The sequence below is a fragment of the Zootoca vivipara genome, chromosome Z, assembly GCF_963506605.1.
Source record: "Zootoca vivipara chromosome Z, rZooViv1.1, whole genome shotgun sequence".
Classification (NCBI taxonomy): domain Eukaryota; kingdom Metazoa; phylum Chordata; class Lepidosauria; order Squamata; family Lacertidae; genus Zootoca; species Zootoca vivipara.
This window is the reverse complement of record NC_083294.1, coordinates 23,995,459-24,015,541: the sequence shown is the minus strand read 5'-3', so window position 1 is coordinate 24,015,541 and position 20,083 is coordinate 23,995,459. Positions and strand designations below refer to the sequence as shown.

Genomic DNA, 20,083 nt, shown 5'->3' with positions numbered 1-20,083 from the left:
AGACCTCTGTTTTATAAAGGGTTTGTTTGTTTTCCACTCCTATGTCTCCCCCTTAACTTTAGCAGCACTAGAGTTAAATACTCTATCATTGCCTTAAAATGATCCTGTCCAAGGTGCAAGGTTATAATCCAGTAAGAAGCAAGTAAATAGCCAGAATATGAACCCAGGATCCATAAATAACATTTCCTAGGAAAAGCACATAACTTTTATCTTACACAGACTAATTTATCTCTTGTTTTGAACACTGTTCTGTTTAACCCATTCTAGTCCTTGTCAGTTAAGTCTCATGCTAATGATTCATCCAGAGTGCAATCCCCCTCTCTATCTGCTGGGGACAGGATGTAAAAACACATAGAGGAAGGAATGGAAAGTCATAGGAAGAGGGTTTAAAATGGGCCAACCTAATCCTCTCTGCCCTGCCTCCTTGCTTGTCCATCAGTAGCTGCAGTTAACAGCAAGTGCCACACGCGCCCACATGAACTTTAATCATTGCTAAGTGACTGGTGAGAGGAAACACCAAAAAGGCGTTAATTGGCCCTATTCCTCTGGTTGCCACACTGTCGACAGGTATGCTGCTGTGCCCTGATCCTCCATAGGGAAGAAGCGGGATTGCACCATAAATGATTACAGAAAGACAGTGTTGTCTTAAAAAGTTTGACATACATCTTTGAAAAACAGGAAATGCTTACCCCAACCCTGGTATCCGTTCACACTGTCCTGTCATTCCAGCTATCAAGTTTTTATGCATCATCATCACTCCTTTAGGTTTCCCAGTGGAGCCACTGGTGTACATTACTAAGGCCATATCTGTGGCAGTAGGTCGACTTGGAGAGATATTTACTAGAAAAAAGATCAGGGGCAACAAACATTAAAGATCAGTACATCACAGAAAATGAATTAAACTGTATTTTATGATGCCAATCTTAGCTGTAAAACAAGGTATAAACAAAATTTATGAAGAAATTTGACTGTAAGTACTTTCTCTGTGTGGGAAACCAAAACCAGAATACTCTTATCTGCATTCCTATAAAAGGTCAAAAAGTCCCAGAAGTTTCTGTCTTTTAGCTTAGAACTAATTGGAAGGGCTTCTTTCTAGAAATGGAAATTTCCAAAGCAACTTTAATCTCATTAGGAAGAAAGTAGTGAAATACTAAGATATGTGACATATCTACATGCCATTTTTATTTTGATGTTAATCAAAAGTATCGCACTTGGAGAAGGGCTCAAATAGTTCTCAGGAAGGGGATCCATACCCTGCTGGTGTCGTTATGATTGTATCTATTCCTGCTGAACAGGATGCATGGTTCTGGCTATGGGTGAAAAGTAGACTTCATCTTTATTGACAAATTAGTCAATGTTGACTGGGTGCTTTGCTTGCCCCTCTGCCGAGGCTTCAAGTAGACTTGAAAGAACTATCAACTTATGGGTGACATCTGGAAGGTTCAGCTTCCTGATGCTTTGCTCCAATGCAGGCTCAGAGGAACAGGATAAAGCTCTTCCACTGAAGGTGAGTGTTATGAGGCAAGATTTAAAATGAATGCGAGTGGTGCTGTGAACCTGGAATCCAGCAGTGACCAGGGCATCAGGTTAGAGGCTACAGTGTCACTAGCAAAGGAACCAGGCCAGTTTCCTGGATTTGAGCCTGATGCTAGGACCACTTAATTTGAGGCTTGCAGGCAGGAGCCCATTAACTAGCTCCTATAGCAGCAGGACCGAAATAAAACCAAATCCGGTATTCTTATAAGTGTATTTCCTGGGACTGAGGGCCTGCACGCTTCTCCCACTACCTCACTACTTTAGCGCCACAAGGACTACACAAGGTGATAAGCCAAGGACTGCAGGAGATGCATCTGTCTTCAGGCCAGAGAGTTAGTCTTTTAAAAAACCTCTAGTGCTCAAGAAGCAAAGAACAGAGGTGGATTGGAGGCAAAGGCACAAGAGGTTTCAATTCACTTCCAACCCTTGTCAGAACAAATTGTTCACTAGACCTCCTTGGTGCTGTGAGAGCCAATCTTGCCTTGCCTTGTGAGCTCATATGTGGGACCAGAACAGGACAAGTATGGAATATACTCTGGGGTAGTAATTCTGTCCACTTACCAAAGCTTTAGAGGTGGGAATTGAGAGAGATTGTGACCCAGCACAATTAAAATCCCTGCACAGGGAGTTCAGTCCTGCTTTCTGCAGCTGATCCAGCCACATATCTACCTGTCCTACATTCAACTTCACATATGACATCAATGTGGGAGAGGTGGGCATGGTTTTTGGAAAATTTGGCAGCCTGGTGGACCAAATGGGACCCCATCCCTGGAATATTGCATTATCAAAATTTTAATACTCTGCTCACTGGAATGAGAATTGTCAATTGCTAAAAACTGGAAAAAAGAAACTGTGCCAACAAGTAAGGTAAACTGTTAAGAGTATATTGAACTGGCTAGATTAACAGAGGCAATTAGAGATCACACTACACAAGAGTTTCAAAAAGCATGGGGGAAATGCAGAGATTATTTCACAAAACAGTGCCCTAAAATACATACCTGAACTTGTTTGATTAATGTCTGCAGGAGACTTTGTGAATATTTAAGTTATAATTAGAAAAATCTTAGTAATTATTCATAAAGGAAACAGTTTATAAGAAGTAAATAAGGAGGCCAGATACAGGATAAAGGAAGTCTTTTATTTGGTTGTTTGTATTGTATGTTATGTTCACTGTATGTTATGTTCACGTTTAACGAGGGCAGATTTGTGTATTGGGGGGGGATTTTGTGTTATGTTGTAAATAAAATTCCAATAGAAATTATTTTGAGAGAGAGAGAGAGAGAGAGAGAGAGAGAGAGAGAGAGAGAGAGAGAGAGAGATGCCAAGCTAGAGTGCTTGTGGAATGCCCCCTCTTTAGCAGTGCAACTGCTGGTGACATTGTTATTATTTCAGCAGCTTGTAAAGACTTACTTGACCCAGCATTTTAAGAGTTTGATAGTTTGATCTCACCTGATTCTATCTGCTTCTATTTATTCAGATGCAGGGTTTTATAATATTTTTTATGGCTTGTTTCTATTATGTAGTGTACAGTATATATTGTACTTCAGCCTCATAACTATAGAGATCACTGCAAGCCCAGGGGCCAAATGTGACCTTCTCTATCTGGCCCTTGGGACATCCCACAGGCCAAACCTCGCTTTACTCATTTATCCTGAGCTGAAATGTGTTACTGAACTGTGATAATGCCACTTGCCTGAAAGGAGGCTGAAGAGATGTGTGGTAGTTATAGAAACCTCATGGCTAGAATGTAAGATACTGTACAAGGGTAAGAGTCACACCATTGCTTTGCCCACTTTTGCATCTGGCCCCACCACCACAGGTATGTGGCTCCCAGAAAGTTGACCATAAGGTAATGTGTCTCCTGGGCTGAAAAGAGTTTCCTACGCTGGATGGATAGGCTAGAAATATTTTAAATAAATACACATGTACATACAATATTGAGAAGCTTATATTTTAAACAGCTTACAGTTTCATACTTCTTCCCTATGATTTATATATTTACAACTTTGCTTACTATAGTGAAAGAAGTGTTTTATAACTTTAAGCAGCTGTGCTAGCCTTTCACTTGGTCCACTTACAGTTTTCTGATTTGGCTCCCAGTTCTTCTACTGCTTGCATGCTAAGGATCTCTAGTGTTTCAGGATAGTCTGATTTATTGATAGTCTTCTTGTCCACATAAATGATATGTCTGAGGCAGGGGATTTCTGACAAAACATTCTGATGAAGAAATATTTGAAGGTTGATTACACAGTGTACAGCACAGGATCTTAACATATTGCCTGTTTATTTTGATACCTCTATCCTTATGATGGCTTGGGCTAGTATTAGTGCTTTAAAAATCTACTCCCTTTACCTGCAGCTATTAAACACCCAGTCCAAATGGAAGCATATTTTTATATATTGGTTCATACTAGAACTATGAAAACGTTCAGATGAACGTTCCACAAAAGGTAGAGAAGCTATCAATAATATTTGCCCTTTGGCTTTCCAGCTTTGTGCCCAAATCATGGTGGTCAATATACTACTTGTTTGTTTAGAATTTTCAAATAATTTCAATGAAGGGAATTTATTGAGAGTCCCACTGATTTATGAGCCAAGACAATACTTTGCAGCCCCACTGCAAAATACACATAGCCACAAGTTAGTCCACACAATCTCCAGAATTTCAGCCTAATGTTGAATTAGTTTTCCATGAAGCAAAAGAGCAACCCAACCCATATCTTTTGCAAGATTATTATTATTTATACGAAATGAAGGTATCTCATCAAGACTTACCTTGAGTTTGCCTTCTAAAAGGTCTGTGCTAGTGATTAGATAAGATGCTCCAGATTCGTTCAGTCCATAGGTTACTGCATCTTCTCCAAGGGTCGCATATAAAGTAACAACTGTTTAACAGAAAGGGGGAAATTGCTTTAAAAATAAAAGCTAAAACCAAATCTGTATTTTCTAGCCATCATCAATTATTTTGTATTGAGGAATGAGTAAAAGCATTCTGGTTTTTCATGTTCATTTTATGTTTCACATCTACTGCATAATTTTTTTTAAAAAATCCACGACTATCCCAAAGTAAATAAAAGTGACATACCTATGCAAATTTCCGGTTTGTAAGAAAAATACTGTGACTATTCACGCAAATCATGAGTCTTTCAAATGACTTGTTTACCCTCGTGTACATTTGAGTTTTACACAGAAACATCATGGACAGCAAACTCTGGCATTGTATTTTAAAGTTACATACCTGTTTTGATAACTAGGAGATAACACTGCAGTGAGGGGGGAAATATAGGACCGGGGAAGGAGGGAACAAGGAGCCTGGGGGTCATAGTCCTATTTTTCCACAAACTTGCTCATATATGGCCATATAAAGCATCAGTACTCACGAGGAAAGCTGTATCGAAAACAGGTTTGTGCTGCAATCATCCATTCAGTTCGGGTTTCACAGAAAATAGCAACTGTGCTCTTTGGTTTTAGCCCAAGTGCAACTAATCCACTCCCAAAGTTGTTCAGTTTCTGGTTAGTTTCCTCATAGCTCAGCCACCTATAGTTTCCTAAGATCAGCTGGTCAAAGAGTAAAACACTTGTTTAATATATAAGAACTTTGGTTAGTAGGCTCCTAAATAAATAAGTAAAATATACTGTTGAATGACTTGAGCAATATAACACGAGACAGTATTCGCTAGAACAAGAGTGCCTAAAATCTAAATATTTTATTAATCATTAAGAAAGTCAGCCACAATTCTGGTCTAAAAGAAATGCAGGTAACTTTCAAAATAGGCCAACTGTGTTTGTAGTGCTAAGAAACCTGCCCAGTAAGGTGTCTATGCAAATACTACGCTTTCCTACTATATTGATAAATACAGCTTGTTCAATAACATTCTTCTCCAAAGTATTTTAGAATCCTCTCCCTTTATTAGGTAAAGGTAAAGGGACCCCTGACCATTAGGTCCAGTCGTGACCGACTCTGGGGTTGCGCGCTCATCTCGCATTATTGGCCGAGGGAGCCGGCGTATAGCTTCCAGGTCATGTGGCCAGCATGACAAAGCCGCTACTGGCGAACCAGAGCAGCACATGGAAACGCCGTTTACCTTCCCGCTGTAGCGGTTCCTATTTATCTACTTGCATTTTTGACGTGCTTTCGAACTGCTAGGTTGGCAGGAGCTGGGACCGAGCAACGGGAGCTCACCCCGTTGCAGGGATTCGAACCACCGACCTTCTGATCAGCAAGCCCTAGGCTCAGTGGTTTAACCCACAGCGCCACCTGGGTCCCTCTCCCTTTATTAGTAGCCAACAATTCACATGGCAATAGAAATGCGACAGAAATACATACAAAGTAAGTACCCTGTTTCTCATATTTTAAGACATACCCATAAAATAAGCCATAGCAGGATTTCTAAGCATTCAAGGAATATAAGACATACCCCGAAAATAAGACATAGTGATAGGCACAGCAGCAATGCCAGCCGCGGCAGGAGGAGAAGGAAAAAAATAAGACATCCCTTGAAAATAAGCCATAGTGTGTTTTTTTGAGGAAAAAATAAATATAAGACATGTCTTATAATATGAGAAACACGGTATCTTCAGACATAAGCACATAGTTCCAATACTTGGAATAAGTATTAAACTTCATATCTATGTATGCTTGACAAGGTAACAACAGTCGGTAATGCCTTTTGAAATGAGCATTGACCTATTTATTACTAATTTTGTTTGTTTTTTAAATTTGAACTTACTATTTGAATAGTATAATAATAAAGTGCACAGATTTCAAAAGACACTCTAAACATACAAAGTGCTTAAAAATGACCCCAATTCATTGCAAGTAAGATATTGAAGACATCAATCAACGTTTTTAAAATACCTTATTAATGGTGTTAAACATTTACCAAAGTTATTACCTTCTTAAATACTTTTCCATGGGGCTGTATTTCATTCTCCTCACTCAGGATCTCTCTTGTTCCAAGGCAATCTTTTTTTCCAAATTTTGCTACAGCACGGTCAAACAATTTGTCCAAAGTGTCTGCTCCAGGCAAGTCTATAGTGGCTAATGACTCAAGATGTGAAATGGCTCTGTATGGGCTTCCAGGACTGTCCGAGACAGGTTTAGCTTTTAATCGCTTCGCCATAGCTTTTTTCTTCTTAGCATTTGTAAGAAAATACCACGGAATGAATATAAGGGCACTGTACAGATTTATCAACAAGTACACAGGAAGCAAGAGAAAGATGCGTAGTCCTAGCTTAAGCTTCATAATGGATGGCTTTCTGTCTCCTGTCCTTCAGGGATTTGAAGTGCCTTAGTTTTTTGCAAGGCAAAAGTGGAAGCAGCCGCAGACAAAAGCAGAATGAAGGTTTAGGTGGTTCAGTTTTAGAGTAATCACTGCAATGTTAGAAATACTGGAAGCCAGCAGCAGATTATTGGTGGTTGAAGATCACAGGTAATCAGTGAGTAGGAGGCAAAATTAGTAACAGTTTGTTAGCTTCAATCCTTTATTGGTTTCATCATAAAATGCAGCTAGATACTGGAGGTTGAAAAAACTGGTTTCATACTTATATACATGTGGCATAACTGATTTCAAGGAGAATAAAATTGAAATAAATATTTGTTCCATCTACCCCAACTCCAATATTTTAGAGAAGCACTCTTAAAATGTTATACTTTTAATCCAGTTTAGTAAATAAGTATTGCATCATTGTGTTCAAAAGTTCATAGCTTTTTCTTTAAATATTTTTACTTGAGCAGGAGAGGATTTAGCAGTGCTGCTTATGACTCAGAAGCTACATTAATTCACTGTTTACTGGACTTGTGTACATTCAGATTCCTTGGCAGGCCAAAACACTGAACTGTTGCAATTGCTTATTGCAAAATGCTTCCATAGCCTCCCTTTTGACCTTGCTTTAAGACTGGCAACCAGTCTGATATAAACAAGGTCTTAAACATACAGTGGTACCTCGACTTACGAAGATTATCCATTCCCTGATCGTCTTCGCAAGTCGAGGTTTTCTGTTGTCGAAGTGCCGCTACGGTTCATGCGCGAAGCGTGATTCTGCCCATGCGCAGAAGGCGCGCCGCTCTGCGCAGGCGCAGAACGTGCGCGCTGGGCAGACTTCCGGAGGCTTTGACTTCGGAAGTCGAAATCTTTGGAAGTCGAAGCCTTCGGATGTCGAGGTATGACTGTATCCTAACGATCAGGCATGAGCCAATATAGATACAGTATGTGATTTGGGCTTCTTATGTGAAAGGAACTTCTTCTGTTCAAAAAACAGCACTGCAGTTTAACCATGGTTTCATAAAACCTATCCTTATATGCAATCAGATCAGCCTCAGTGGTCTTGTGCACAATATGGACATACTGCAGGGGATTGGACTGGATGACCCTCAGGGTGCCTTCCATCTTCATAGTTCTTTGATTCTATATGGGAGTTAGGGTTTAAATTTGCAAAAGGAGAAAGTGAGTGATGGATAGAGGAATGATAGGCACCGACTGAACAACACTCACTCCCATTTCACTGGGGCTTTCTTAAATATTCCCCACAATTTCCAGGAAAAATGCTGGAAGCTGCACAGAACACTGTTTTGTGAAATGGGCCCAAAACATTCTGATATGAGGGAGCAAAAAGCAAGGATCCTCTCTTTACACAGAGTGCTTCAGGATTAGGACTATTTTGGACAGACCAATGAAGCAAAATGCAGAGGAACCACAGGACAGGAAATTCCTCAGGAACAAGGAATTCAGACAGCTATACCCCAGTATTAAAAGTGATGTATAAACATATTTGATGTTTCAGGATGAAACACGCTGTGCTTTAAAAATAGATTTTAAATGACAGACTAGCATGTCAATAATTAAGATTCTGCAGCACCCATTATTTAATCATGATTATTGAATTTGCTCTAAGGTACAGCAGCAGCTACAGACTAGTAGCATGTATTACTCAGCTGATAAATGTTATTTAATTATATAGTGCAACATGATGAATTTCTGATTCTTATTTATAATTACAGTAAAATTTTATCTGTCAAGGCCTCAATTCCATTGAGGAAATTTAGCAAAGAAGCCAGCCATGTAAACCATTAAAATAAATAAAAAGATGTGCTTCATATGTAACAGTCATATGACTTGTTAGAAATCCCCTAGTTTCCATTTTCTCAAATTGGAATAGTAATTACTACAGAGTGTCTGGCTTTTATAGAAACATAAATATATGATTTACATCCATAGGTGAATATGCTTTACATTACCAATATTCCAAAATAGACATTTCCCATGAATTTAAATCTAATTTAGTTAAATCCCAAAGCAACTGTGGTATAATAACTTTTATCAGAGTCAACCAAAATATCACAAGGAAGTGAGAAAGCTTTCAAGTTTCCCAGGATTTTTATTGAGCAGCTAGATCAGGCATCCCCAAACTGCGGCCCTCCAGATGTTTTGGCCTACAACTCCCATGATCCCTAGCTAACAGGACCAGTGGTTGGGGAAGATGGGAATTGTAGTCCAAAACATCTGGAGGGCTGAAGTTTGGGGATGCCTGAGATAGATGTTCAGCAAAAAAAAAAAAAAGGCCGGGGGTGGGGAGGAAAAAATATGGTTCTAGGGCAGCGGTTCTGAACACCTTTGTGCCTGTGTGATGACTTGAAAATTTCTGGGAGTTTCAACTTGCACTTTTTCGTATTCCATATTGACATTGTTAAAAACAGCACTGTATTATGATGCTTTCAGCCATGACCTTGTTGGCCTTATTGATAAATATGGCTCTGATCAAAACAAAAAATGAATAAAGTGCAAAATACAGATATCCTCAACTTTTCTGCAACCTTTGCATGGATCACCTGGTGGCTTGTGGACCAGTTTAAGAGAACCAGTTTGAGCGTGTTGGGTCAGGCCAATGACCCATCAAGTCCAGCGGCCCATCTAGTCCAACATCCTGTTCTCACAGTGGCAAGCAAGATTCAAACACAAAAGCACTCTCCCCTCCTGTTGTTTCTAGCAGTAGCCATTCATAAGTATTGCTGCCTCCAACTGTGGAGGCAGAACACAGCTATCATAGCCAGTAGCCATTGATAGATAGTCTTCTCCTCCATTAATTTATCTAATCCTCTTTTAATCTTTCCTCCTGTGGGAGTAAATTCCATAGTTTAACTATGTGCTGCATGAATAAGTTCCATTTATCTAAAAGCCTCTGTTTGAGGGCATGATTAAAATACCTCCCCCCGCAAGTCTGCATGCTGTAGCAAGATTGAACCCAGTGTTTTGTAGATTTTGAGCATGATCTAATGTAGGTTTATATAACAATTGACATGCTACATTTTGATGTTATAGACACTTTAATTCCCCCATCATGCTCCAAAAGTTCATTTTATCCTCTCCACTCCTCTCTCTTTCTTTTTTTAAGCTTAGCATCTAGCTGAAGGCGAGTTCTTTAAAAATGAAAGCTTGCTTTGTATTTGCTGATATTTGAATTGTTCTGAATAAAAGCTACTACTGTTGCTTTTGCATTTATTTTGATAAACTAGCATAGCTACCTGCAATTTAGTTATTTTTCACATAATGGCATGCTCATTTTGTTTTCCCATTCTAAAATGGGACAGCCATGGCTCTCCAATGAAGTATATTTTGACAGCTCCAAATAGGACTTCTAAAAATATATTGTGTTTGCCAAAAACAAAATGCCAGTCCGAAGACTTTCAAGTAAATTACATTACAGTAATTTGCATTAGCTCTTTCCTTCAAACCTGTTTTGATGCCCCCCCCCCAGTTAATTAAACACTCCAGTAGATGTAAGTTGCGCATAAAACAAAAACACATGGGCAGAAATGTTAATGCTTGTTAAAGCTCTAGTGAGGAACAGTTATATAATATGACATAATTTAAGAAAAAATCTGGAAAATTTGTGTTCAAAGTCTGACAACAAACAAAGCATGCAACACCAATTCAGAGCCTAACTTTACATTTAGACATAAATGTGTGCATCTGAACCCCCTTCTCCTTCCCATCCAGGAAAAGCTTCTTTGGAATGGGGAGATTTTGACTGGAGAAAGTATGTGTGTGCATGCATGCATGCACAATTCCTTAGCTGCTTCTACGCTTCCCATCACTTCGTACCCTGTCTCCCTCACCTGGTTCCAAAATGTAAAACATGTACTTGGGCTCCATGGAGGAGATGCAACAGAAGCAGCAGATTGGTTAGGGCCCCGCTATCATGCACCATTACTTCCAATCATCCCAATCATCTCCTCCTAAAGTAACTTTTTCGGGCTGTGGGAGGAGCTCCCTCAGGATTCAGTTTCGTGCAATATACATTTAAAACGCTCAGAACTGGCTAATGCAGGCCAAAATACAGTTTGCAAAAGGCTCAGTGCTGTCATCTCTATTCATAATGAATTAATAGCATCAATTCAACAATAAAAGATCTGAAATCAACACAGGCTACCTAAGCAACATAAATAATCATTCGATACTAAGGCTGATGGAAACTGCACTGTGCAGAGTTTAAGAGTAGTTATTAAGAAGCACCTCCTTGACAGACTGAAAAAGCTATACAATGAAAATAAATTGTATTTTTCAGTCTATAAGGCGCCCTCATGTATAAGATGCCACCTATTTTGGGGGGCTCAAATTTAAGAAAATGGGGAAGATGGCCCAGAGTTGTTGAGCTTTTGGGGGGGGGATGCCCACGGTTGTTGAGCAATTTTTTTGGGGGGGATGCCAAACCAAGTATCACTCAACTCACTTGGAAATGCTAACAATCGCAAGCAATGCAAGCCAAAGCGGCAGCCAATCCAAAGCAGCCCTTGCCGCATATGCTAATAACCTGCCCATTTGACAAAGCAGCAGCCAATCTAAAGCAGCCCTTTATGGATCCACAGATAACCCACCCAATTGGCAAAGCAGCAGCCAATCCAAAGCAGCCCTTGCAGCAACCATTCACCTACCCAATTGCTAGATCCTGCTCGCGGATGCAACCAATTGCCCATCCCACCTCTGCACTACCCAGGTATAAGACGACTCCACCCATTTTTTTACTTTACAGTGGTACCTCGACTTACGAAGACGATCCGTTCCACGGCCGTCTTCGTAAGTCGAAGTCTTCGGTTCTCGAAGTGCCTGTTCTGCGCATGCGCTGACTGCGTGCGCCGCTTCTGCGCAGGTGCAGAACGTGCGCACCCTAGACTTCCGGGGTTGTCGACTTCGGAAGTCGAAACCTTCGGAAGTCGAGTCGTTCGGCTGTGGAGGTACCACTGTATTTGGGAGTAAAAAAACCCTCGTCTAATACACAGAAAAGTACGGTATCTTCATGTAGAAAGTAGTACTGCCCAAAGGTGCTCCATATATTGGTGTTTTTTTTAAAATGATGAGGAAAGGTCTCACCAATAAATAGTGTTTTAATTGTTTCCATATTATTTAAGGTCAACCCACTAGCATCAAGAAAAGTGCACTTCAAAGCCTTTAAACACATAATGTTATTAAAAGTTAGTGCACTTCAGAGTAATCCACCAGTTAAAAACAGGGTGTGATATGAAAAAGCTTATATCCAATTGATAGTGGAGTTAATGGCGCATAACCTATTAAAAGTTTGGGTAATCCTATTAGTCACACAAATATCTTATTTCCTCTTTTTTTCCAAGCAGTACCTGAAGTGTTACCATGCAAATTGCATGGTAAATTGCACCTGAGAAACTTTCAGATCCAGATGTTTTAAAAACACCTACAAGGCTTCTTTTGAAAAAGTTGCTAGTCATCCCAATTCAAAGGTTGATAGTAACCACACACTCAATCAAATACTGCTATAGACATTAAATATATGACATCAGAAAGATACAGGCTACATTTAGGAAATATTTCTAAACAGGGAATTACTTCAATCAGCACACTTTTAAAAACAGTACATAAAAAACAGATATGTTATTGAAACATTCTCAACAATAAGTATTGATATGCCAAAATTCAAACTTACAGTTTTTCCAGGAGAAATGAGAACTCTTCAGAAGTTGCCCAGTCCACAGTAAAATGGGGAAGACTGTAACTCTAGATTTAAAGTTACACAGAACTTTAATTTTCAAGTTTTATATGGCTATTTATCTTAAACAAGTTTTGCTTTTCAACAAAATGATAGGTTTTTTGTTTTTTTAAAAGGCAACGCAAGAATTTAAGAATAGCCTGTCAAATCAGGTCTATAGCCTATCTAGTCCAGCATCCTGCTCTCATAATGGCCAACCAGATGTCTGTGGGAAACCAGTGAGCAGAACATGAGCACAATACCATTCTCCCCTCCTCAGCAACTGGTATTGCTATCTCATAGCTAGTAGCCATTGATAGCCTTCTCCATTAATTCATCTAATCCTCTTTTAAAGCTTCCAAGTTAGTGACCATCACTGCCTCCTGGGGGAGGGAGTTCCAAAGTTTGACTATGTACTGAGTGAAGAAGACCTTCTTTTTATCTGTCCTAAACCTTCCAACATCCAGCTTCTTGGAATGTCCATGAATTCTAGTGCTATGAGAGAGGGAGAAAAACATTTCTCTATCTACTTTCTCCATGCCATGCATAATAATTTTATAAACTTCTATCACATCACCTCTTACTTGCCTGATCTCTAAACTAAGAGAAGTCGCAAATGCTGCAACCTTTCTTCATACGGGAGTTGCTCCACCCCCTTTATCATTTTGATTGCTCTTTTCTGAACCTCTTACAATTCTACAATACAGTGGTACCTCGCATTACAAACACTTCAGGTTACAAACACTTCAAGTTACAGACTCTGCTAACCCAGAAATAGTACATCGGGTTAAGAACTTTGCTTCAGGATGAGAACAGAAATCGTGCTCCGGTGGCGCGGCAGCAGGAGGCCCCATTAGCTAAAGTGGTGTCTCGGGTTAAGAACGGACCTCCGGAACAAACTAAGTTCTTAACCAGAGGTACCACTGTATCACAAAAGGCGTCTTGGAACAGAAGAACTGAGAACACAAGAAGATCATGTTGCCCAACAATGAGACGCCATTCACGCAATCAAAACGTTTGATTTCTGAATCCTTGCTTGTATGGAACCTATTAATCATAGTGCCTGATTGCATGTCAAGGGAAACTATAGTAAACTGTAGCTTTTGTTTCTGTACTCACACAAAAGGAGGATCAAAGGTACTGTGTTCTAGTGTTTAAAGTTTGTGCATACCCTGACTTATTAAACTAGGATTTGATTGTGTGAATTAGGCCACTAGCCTGATTCTGAAATTTCAAAATGTTTAATTAGGACCACCAGTGAATAAGTATGCAATTAAATCTGCATGTGCTGCATAGATGGTATAAAGCAAATGGAAAGCATAGCAGCAGAAGTATACTCTGTGACAACATTTGCTTCACATAGTAAAATTAGTGAGACAGACAACCTAGCCCATACATTTAGCCACTACAAAAGATACAATGTAAGCCGAACTATGGTTTACGAGGATAGCACAGGTTCACTAAGACTAAGGGGAGTCTGCAGCTGCTTTGCTCCCTCCTGGTCCTTTTTACTGTCATGCCAAGCCAAGGTTTTGCTTACCATGTTGCCAAAACTGGGACACATGGTTAAGCCCCCCCCCCCCAGTCATGACCTGTAGAGGCAAAAACAGGTCACAAGAATAATGAGAAGGCCCTCTTGTTACAGTATCATTAATTTTTAAAATGCCACACATGGAATAAGCAAAAGACAAGATTACATTTTCCACAACTGCTCTTTTCCTCCACCCCAAGGTTTAATGTGAAAGAAAAGATACCAGAGATTACAACATTCATACAGAAATATACTTGTTATTTACTATCAAAGAAGTATGATGAAAGGCACTGCATAATTAAAAGGTATTTTTGTTCAAAGTTGCAAAGGTTTACAAAGTTGTAGAAGTTGAAACATTTATGTCCACTACAAAATATTTGTAAAGTTATCAAGGACAGGGTAAAAAGTTAAATATGTGACTTTTTAAAGCACTGTTCCGTTTGCACACAGAAATGGCTAGCAGCTTAAAAAAAGAAAACAAATGGTTTAAGATCAGAATACTTAATGCTAGTTTGCACATCCAAGTAAAACTACAAATACGCACACAAACTGCAGCTACTCACCAAGCGAAGCCTTCTAAGTCTGTCTCCTAGTCTGTATATGCATTAGGGAACTTATAAGGCTACAAGAACACACCTACTAAGACAATACGTTTTTCTTTTTAAGTAAGCATTATGACCTATTACTTCTGATTCTGGGGAAATGAGTCAATATTTGTCATGGCAATGGTGATGTTTCTGAAAGGTCAAACTGAACTGACCATGTTTGCAACTGCTGTTTTGCTGTAATATAAATATTCTGCATATGGTTAAGCAATTTCTTACATAGCCACAATGTATGATGTACATGATGTATTATAAATCCCCAAAAGCTTATTTACAATGAGGAGTCATCTGTCTTGCAGCAGAGACTAATAACCATGGTTGACCCTTGAGCAGACACTTGAATGGCTAGTGTATGAACTGTAAAGGATGTGATAAAATATTAGTGTACTGTTAGTGGAGATTGAAATCTGGACCCTTATCTATTATCTTTCAGACAAGCAGCTAAGACATTTTTTTTCTAGTAGGCTTTTAATAAATTTTATTCATGCTAGCTACAGTGCACTTTTATTTATTTATACTCTGTATTTTAGCGGTCTGTAGTTTTAATTGTATTGAGATTTTATGGTATAAATAGCCATGGGGCCCTTTTTTGGGGTCAAATGTAATTTTTTAAAATACAGCTCTAGAAGCAGTAAATGAGGAGATCGATTGGCAGAGCCTGTGGGTTAAAAAGCCCTTAAAGTCAGTAGTAGTAGTAGTAGTAGTAATAATAATAATAATAATATATTTATACCCCGCCCATCTGGCTGGGTTTCCCCAGCTACTATGGGCGGCTTCCAACAGAAATATTAAAATACAATAATTTATTAAACATTAAAAGCTTCCCTAAACAGTATCCATGTGTATAAAATACTCTTACACTGCTACGCAGGTGGCATTTAACACTCATATTAGCACGGGTGTAAAAAGGTTGGAACAACTATCACATGTAGTGGGCATGTGTCAGATTACAGCTACCGGTACTTTGGAAGAATGCTGTTGATTAAATAAGCTTGCTTACAAAACAAAATGTTATTTGTATCCCAACTTCAGAATTGTTAATAATCTTTAAAAATGAAAATGTCAATCTGAATTACTTCTCTTTTAGTAACAGCTTGACATCTTGCTGCCCATTAACTGGAAATCTGTGGAACATTTTGCAAATGTCACAATTGTAACAAAAAGTTTGGACCATAGCCCTTTTAGAAAAAGTGGCCAAGGAAGTTAAAGCAAGGATGCTTTTATAGGGACAGGGTACCGTTTCATCACATACTCAACAGAACACCAGCTATAGTGGCATCTATCAGACAGAAGGCATTTCTTTTATTGCACCCCATCTACCATATCTCTGTCCATTAAAACTATTAAAGCTTGGGGGACATTTTGGGTGTGTCCTTGTGAGAACTTTGTACACAAAGGAAACAGTACAGCAAAGTAATTTTATCATCACTCCACGGCCTCTCCTAAGTTTTACAGTCAGGGGACTCAGCATCCCCCCATGCTCCTGTAAGTCATACATCACTGGGTCCATTATCAGGATTGAAATGCTCTGTGGTTATATTCTCATGTAACACCCTTACGGAGTATTGAATACACAAACTCCTGTAATTTAACAACACCCTCCACTGTGCTCACATAACCCTGAATTGCAGATCTAACCAGCTGTGATGGATGCAAACTTCCATGAGATTAGATCACTTAATAGAAAGTGAGAATAACATCTCAAACATTTTGAAATGCTTAAAAAAATTCTCTTAACATTTAGGGAGCAAATATTTTTCTTTCCCCAATAAGCACAATATCCCTTTCGGATCCTGTAAATACTGTATAAGGAGACAAATTTGTAGGTCTAGGCTGCAAAAAATAGGACTGGCATTGCTGAAGTTGTCAGCCACATTTTTTTTAAATGGTTGCAGACAGCAATTATTTTGGCAAAAAGCACAATTTCATTGAGTCTAAGGATCAAAGAAATTTCAGGATAAAGTTAACTGTTTTAGCTGGACCAAGTTTAGATAAACCTAGCAAGGTTTTCAACAGCTCTGTTTAAACACTTGCTTGGGAACTATTGGCAACAACTAATTCCACACTGGCGAATAAACAGGCAGGCAGAGGAATTTTGAATTGCCAGAAAAGGGGAAAGCCCTCTTTTCCACACTCAAGTGTAGAACTGTAGTGAGCTGCTGGAAGAGTCATGGTGCTCCTTATCTCTCTTCTTCCAACCCCTCTGCCACAATAGCAGGCTCGTAAATGGTTTTTCCCCACCCAACACAGTAATATTTTATAAATCTAGTCTTAATCATGTTTTTATAGCGCTGCAAGCTATAACATATCACACTGACGTATGATCATTACCACACACTCCTCTGGGTATAAAGGAAAACCAATCGTATGTGCCTTCTTGCTTCATTGATACAAGCTGCCCACTTTTACATAATTGGGAGCAAAGGGCAATTGGCAAATAACCCTGAGTACAGTACTATTTTAATTATTCTGCCTTCAGTGTTATTTTCATAAATGTAAATTAAGATACACTGCATTTCGGTTGTTTGCTTATTGCATCGGCATAAGCCCTGCTGTTAGTTTTAGACTGTCCATCCATCACATAGGTGGTCATCCTTTTGAAATTGTAGGATCTCCATGTTAACACTGCTGTATTCCATCAGTCTGAATTGCATCTTGCCACTACATTTTTAACTATGGCAAAATCAAGATTTGGGATAGCAAAATGGGAAGCTGTACTAGGAGCCACAGAGCTTCCCCAACTTCTGATCACTGAAGATTAGCATTTTTACAACAACAAAAAAATCTCTAATCATTAAAAAAGAATCTCCAAGGGAATCAGAAACATGCTTAAAAGAAAGTCACTTTCTGAAGTATTCATTTATAGACTACACACATAGCCTAAATTCAGCTATTTGGAAGATTAGCTTTAAACATTTGAAGCTAAACGAAAAAATGGGCAGGCCACCCAATATGATTGCAATGTAGACTATTAACTATGTTCACACAGCCTGGCAGTTCTGTCTGTGTGAAATGTGTGCGTATGGGATGGGGGAGCAGAGGGAGTGGTTAGCTGATCATGCTTTCCACACACACCTGCTTGCAGTTCACACTGATCAGCGAAGACATTCACAAAGAGTCAGATCAAGTCGAGTGTCAGTTGAAGGATCAACATACTGGTTAGGAAAAGAAGTCACAGAGCACTTTCAAATAATCAATAGTAGGTTCCACACATTTGGTTCCTGCTAGTGCCTGTGGAGTCGTCAGTGGAACAATTCTGCAACGCTTATATCAATGGGATCTGATAGAGCTGTCCAAAGTTTTCCTTGGTGGCAATTGGAACCCTCACTGTTGCAATGATGAACAGCAACACTTAACACAATCCCTCAATTTTTTCTCCAATCAGATTGTTTTTTACTTCTAAGATTTATTCAGTCATTCCTACTTGCAGTTTTAACCAAGTATAAAATTGCCTTAAATGTTCAGGTGGGCAGTATGTTTTGACCATTTCCTTATCTTAACTCCCTGTTCTTGGCACAAAACAACTGGGGCATGGTCTGTACATGATACTTCTGTTTTTGTAAAGGGCTGCTTAAGAACAAGATGCAGCCTAATAACCTAGTTCTGTAGCTTGCTTAACAGTGTACCAGTATATAAAGCTAGCTTTCAGTATGGTTGGCTAATGGGGTGTTCAGAATGGAAACAGAAAAAGTAATTTTTTGTCCCTTTCACCTCTTCCAAAACATTTTTCCTTGTTGGTGCTAAAGTTCAGAACAAGCCACAACATTTAATTGGGGGTAGCAACTTGCATGCTTAAAATTACTACTGGGAAATACAAAAGATAAGTTCTAATTTTAGATCAATAGGAAATAAAAGATAAATCCTAATTTTAGATCAATAGGAAATAGGATTGCTAAATTGTTAGGGTTGACAGAAATGGTGCAGTAGCAGACTTCCTGCAGAAAGCGACATCACTCATAAGGAATTTTAAGTTGCAACGTATCAGAAAACAGCTTTCACAGGACTTGCTCAATAGCAATGTACTTCCTGTAGGAAAAGCACACAAGTTTATCAGTGATGTCCTAGAATAACCTCCTGACTATGGAAGTGATGAAGCAAATTCTTAAGAAGATATACAGTATAGCTGTACACATAGCTGTACAATAATAGCTGTACAATAGTTGATGACCTAGTAACCACATTGCGTAGGCTATGATAAAAGCAAATTTCCATCAGCTCAATTGAGACATTCTAGATTACCAATCCAATTACAACTCCCCCAAACAAAAAAAATGAACTTTCACTAATTTTAGGCTAAAGTCAGCATTGGATTAGCACAAGCCTCTTGTGCTCTTTAGATAGCAGGTGCAAGCACACATCGTCTCCATATTTCATTTGTTGGCTTTTGAAACACAAGCCATGTAATCAAAATGTTATTTTAAGTTTGTAAAAGTTGTAACATCAACATTAAACTACAAGGATTATGAGGGAACCAAGTTGCCCTCTTTGGCATATGCCAAATGGTCATGTTTACCATAATAAGATAATGATAACAAGATTCTTGCTATGAAGTAGTCCTAATCTGCATAGTTTGGTTCCCTCTTTAGCTATTTACCTAGCATCAGAAGAACCTACATAAATATCCAGATTTTGAGAACTGCAAACAAGAGGTAGAGAATGTTCTATCTTCAGAAAAATTGTTGAAAAGATGGAAATATTGTGTCATTCCTTCTCTACCCGCCACCCAACACCATTAAAAAAACCACCTGTGCAACTATTCAACCATAATGGGCCACGGCACAAGCAGGCAGTTCCAACAAAACCAATAAGTAGGTTTCAAGGGTTTTTCATCTTCAGAGTTTCTAAACTGGCTAACGTTACTGCTATTATAAAGATGGTGATAACACTGAATAAGATGAGTCTTCTACTTAAATAAACATTTCTAAAGCCGTTTAGCCTTTAGATATATTTACGCTGGTAGTATGGTTATGTTATAGGAATTCTAAGGTCTCATATATAAAAATAATATGTCCATAAATTTACAAGGCAAACACATATATAGGTATATAAACCATGTGTCTGAAATAGTACAGGAGAGCAATCCTGAAGCCATTTTGACTTTTCTAGTGACCTCAAATATTCTCTGCAGTGAGGAAGGAAATGGGAAAGCTTCCCCATTGCCCCTTTGCTCAAATCCAGTCTTAAGGGCGTATTTGTGTATGAATACGGTGAGCCTGTGACCTGGATTCAGGAACTAAGTATTTAGCATCTCAAAAGGAATGGCCAGGCTGCCACTGTTAGGTATCCTGACAAACAGGATTTCGGTGGTAAACAGCCCTGTGATGTATTTCTGTTGGAGACCACCTTCTTCTGTGATGTATGAATGGTAAATTGGGGGGTAGTCTTGAGCTACAGGGTGGGTAATTTCAAAAGTCTA

At 39.0% G+C, this 20,083-nt stretch overlaps 1 protein-coding gene across 9 annotated transcripts in view; it reads right to left on the bottom strand.

Moving 5' to 3' along the window:
- Positions 1 to 20,083, bottom strand: part of ACSL4 (acyl-CoA synthetase long chain family member 4) — an 81,163-nt gene that overhangs the window by 14,657 nt on the left and 46,423 nt on the right. For 4 of the 9 annotated variants that reach the window (XM_035113690.2, XM_035113688.2, XM_035113697.2 and 1 more), the window contains exons 2-7: positions 12,490 to 12,560; positions 6,432 to 6,927; positions 4,917 to 5,094; positions 4,312 to 4,421; positions 3,615 to 3,753; positions 690 to 840 (exon numbers count right to left, since the gene is read on the bottom strand). In XM_035113690.2, the coding sequence (XP_034969581.2) occupies positions 690 to 840; positions 3,615 to 3,753; positions 4,312 to 4,421; positions 4,917 to 5,094; positions 6,432 to 6,782 (929 nt within the window). In that variant the 5' untranslated portion in view covers positions 6,783 to 6,927; positions 12,490 to 12,560. The remainder of the gene's footprint in view (positions 1 to 689; positions 841 to 3,614; positions 3,754 to 4,311; positions 4,422 to 4,916; positions 5,095 to 6,431; positions 6,928 to 12,489; positions 12,561 to 20,083) is intronic. The other 5 variants (XM_035113693.2, XM_035113692.2, XM_035113691.2 and 2 more) reach the window with 2 other exon arrangements.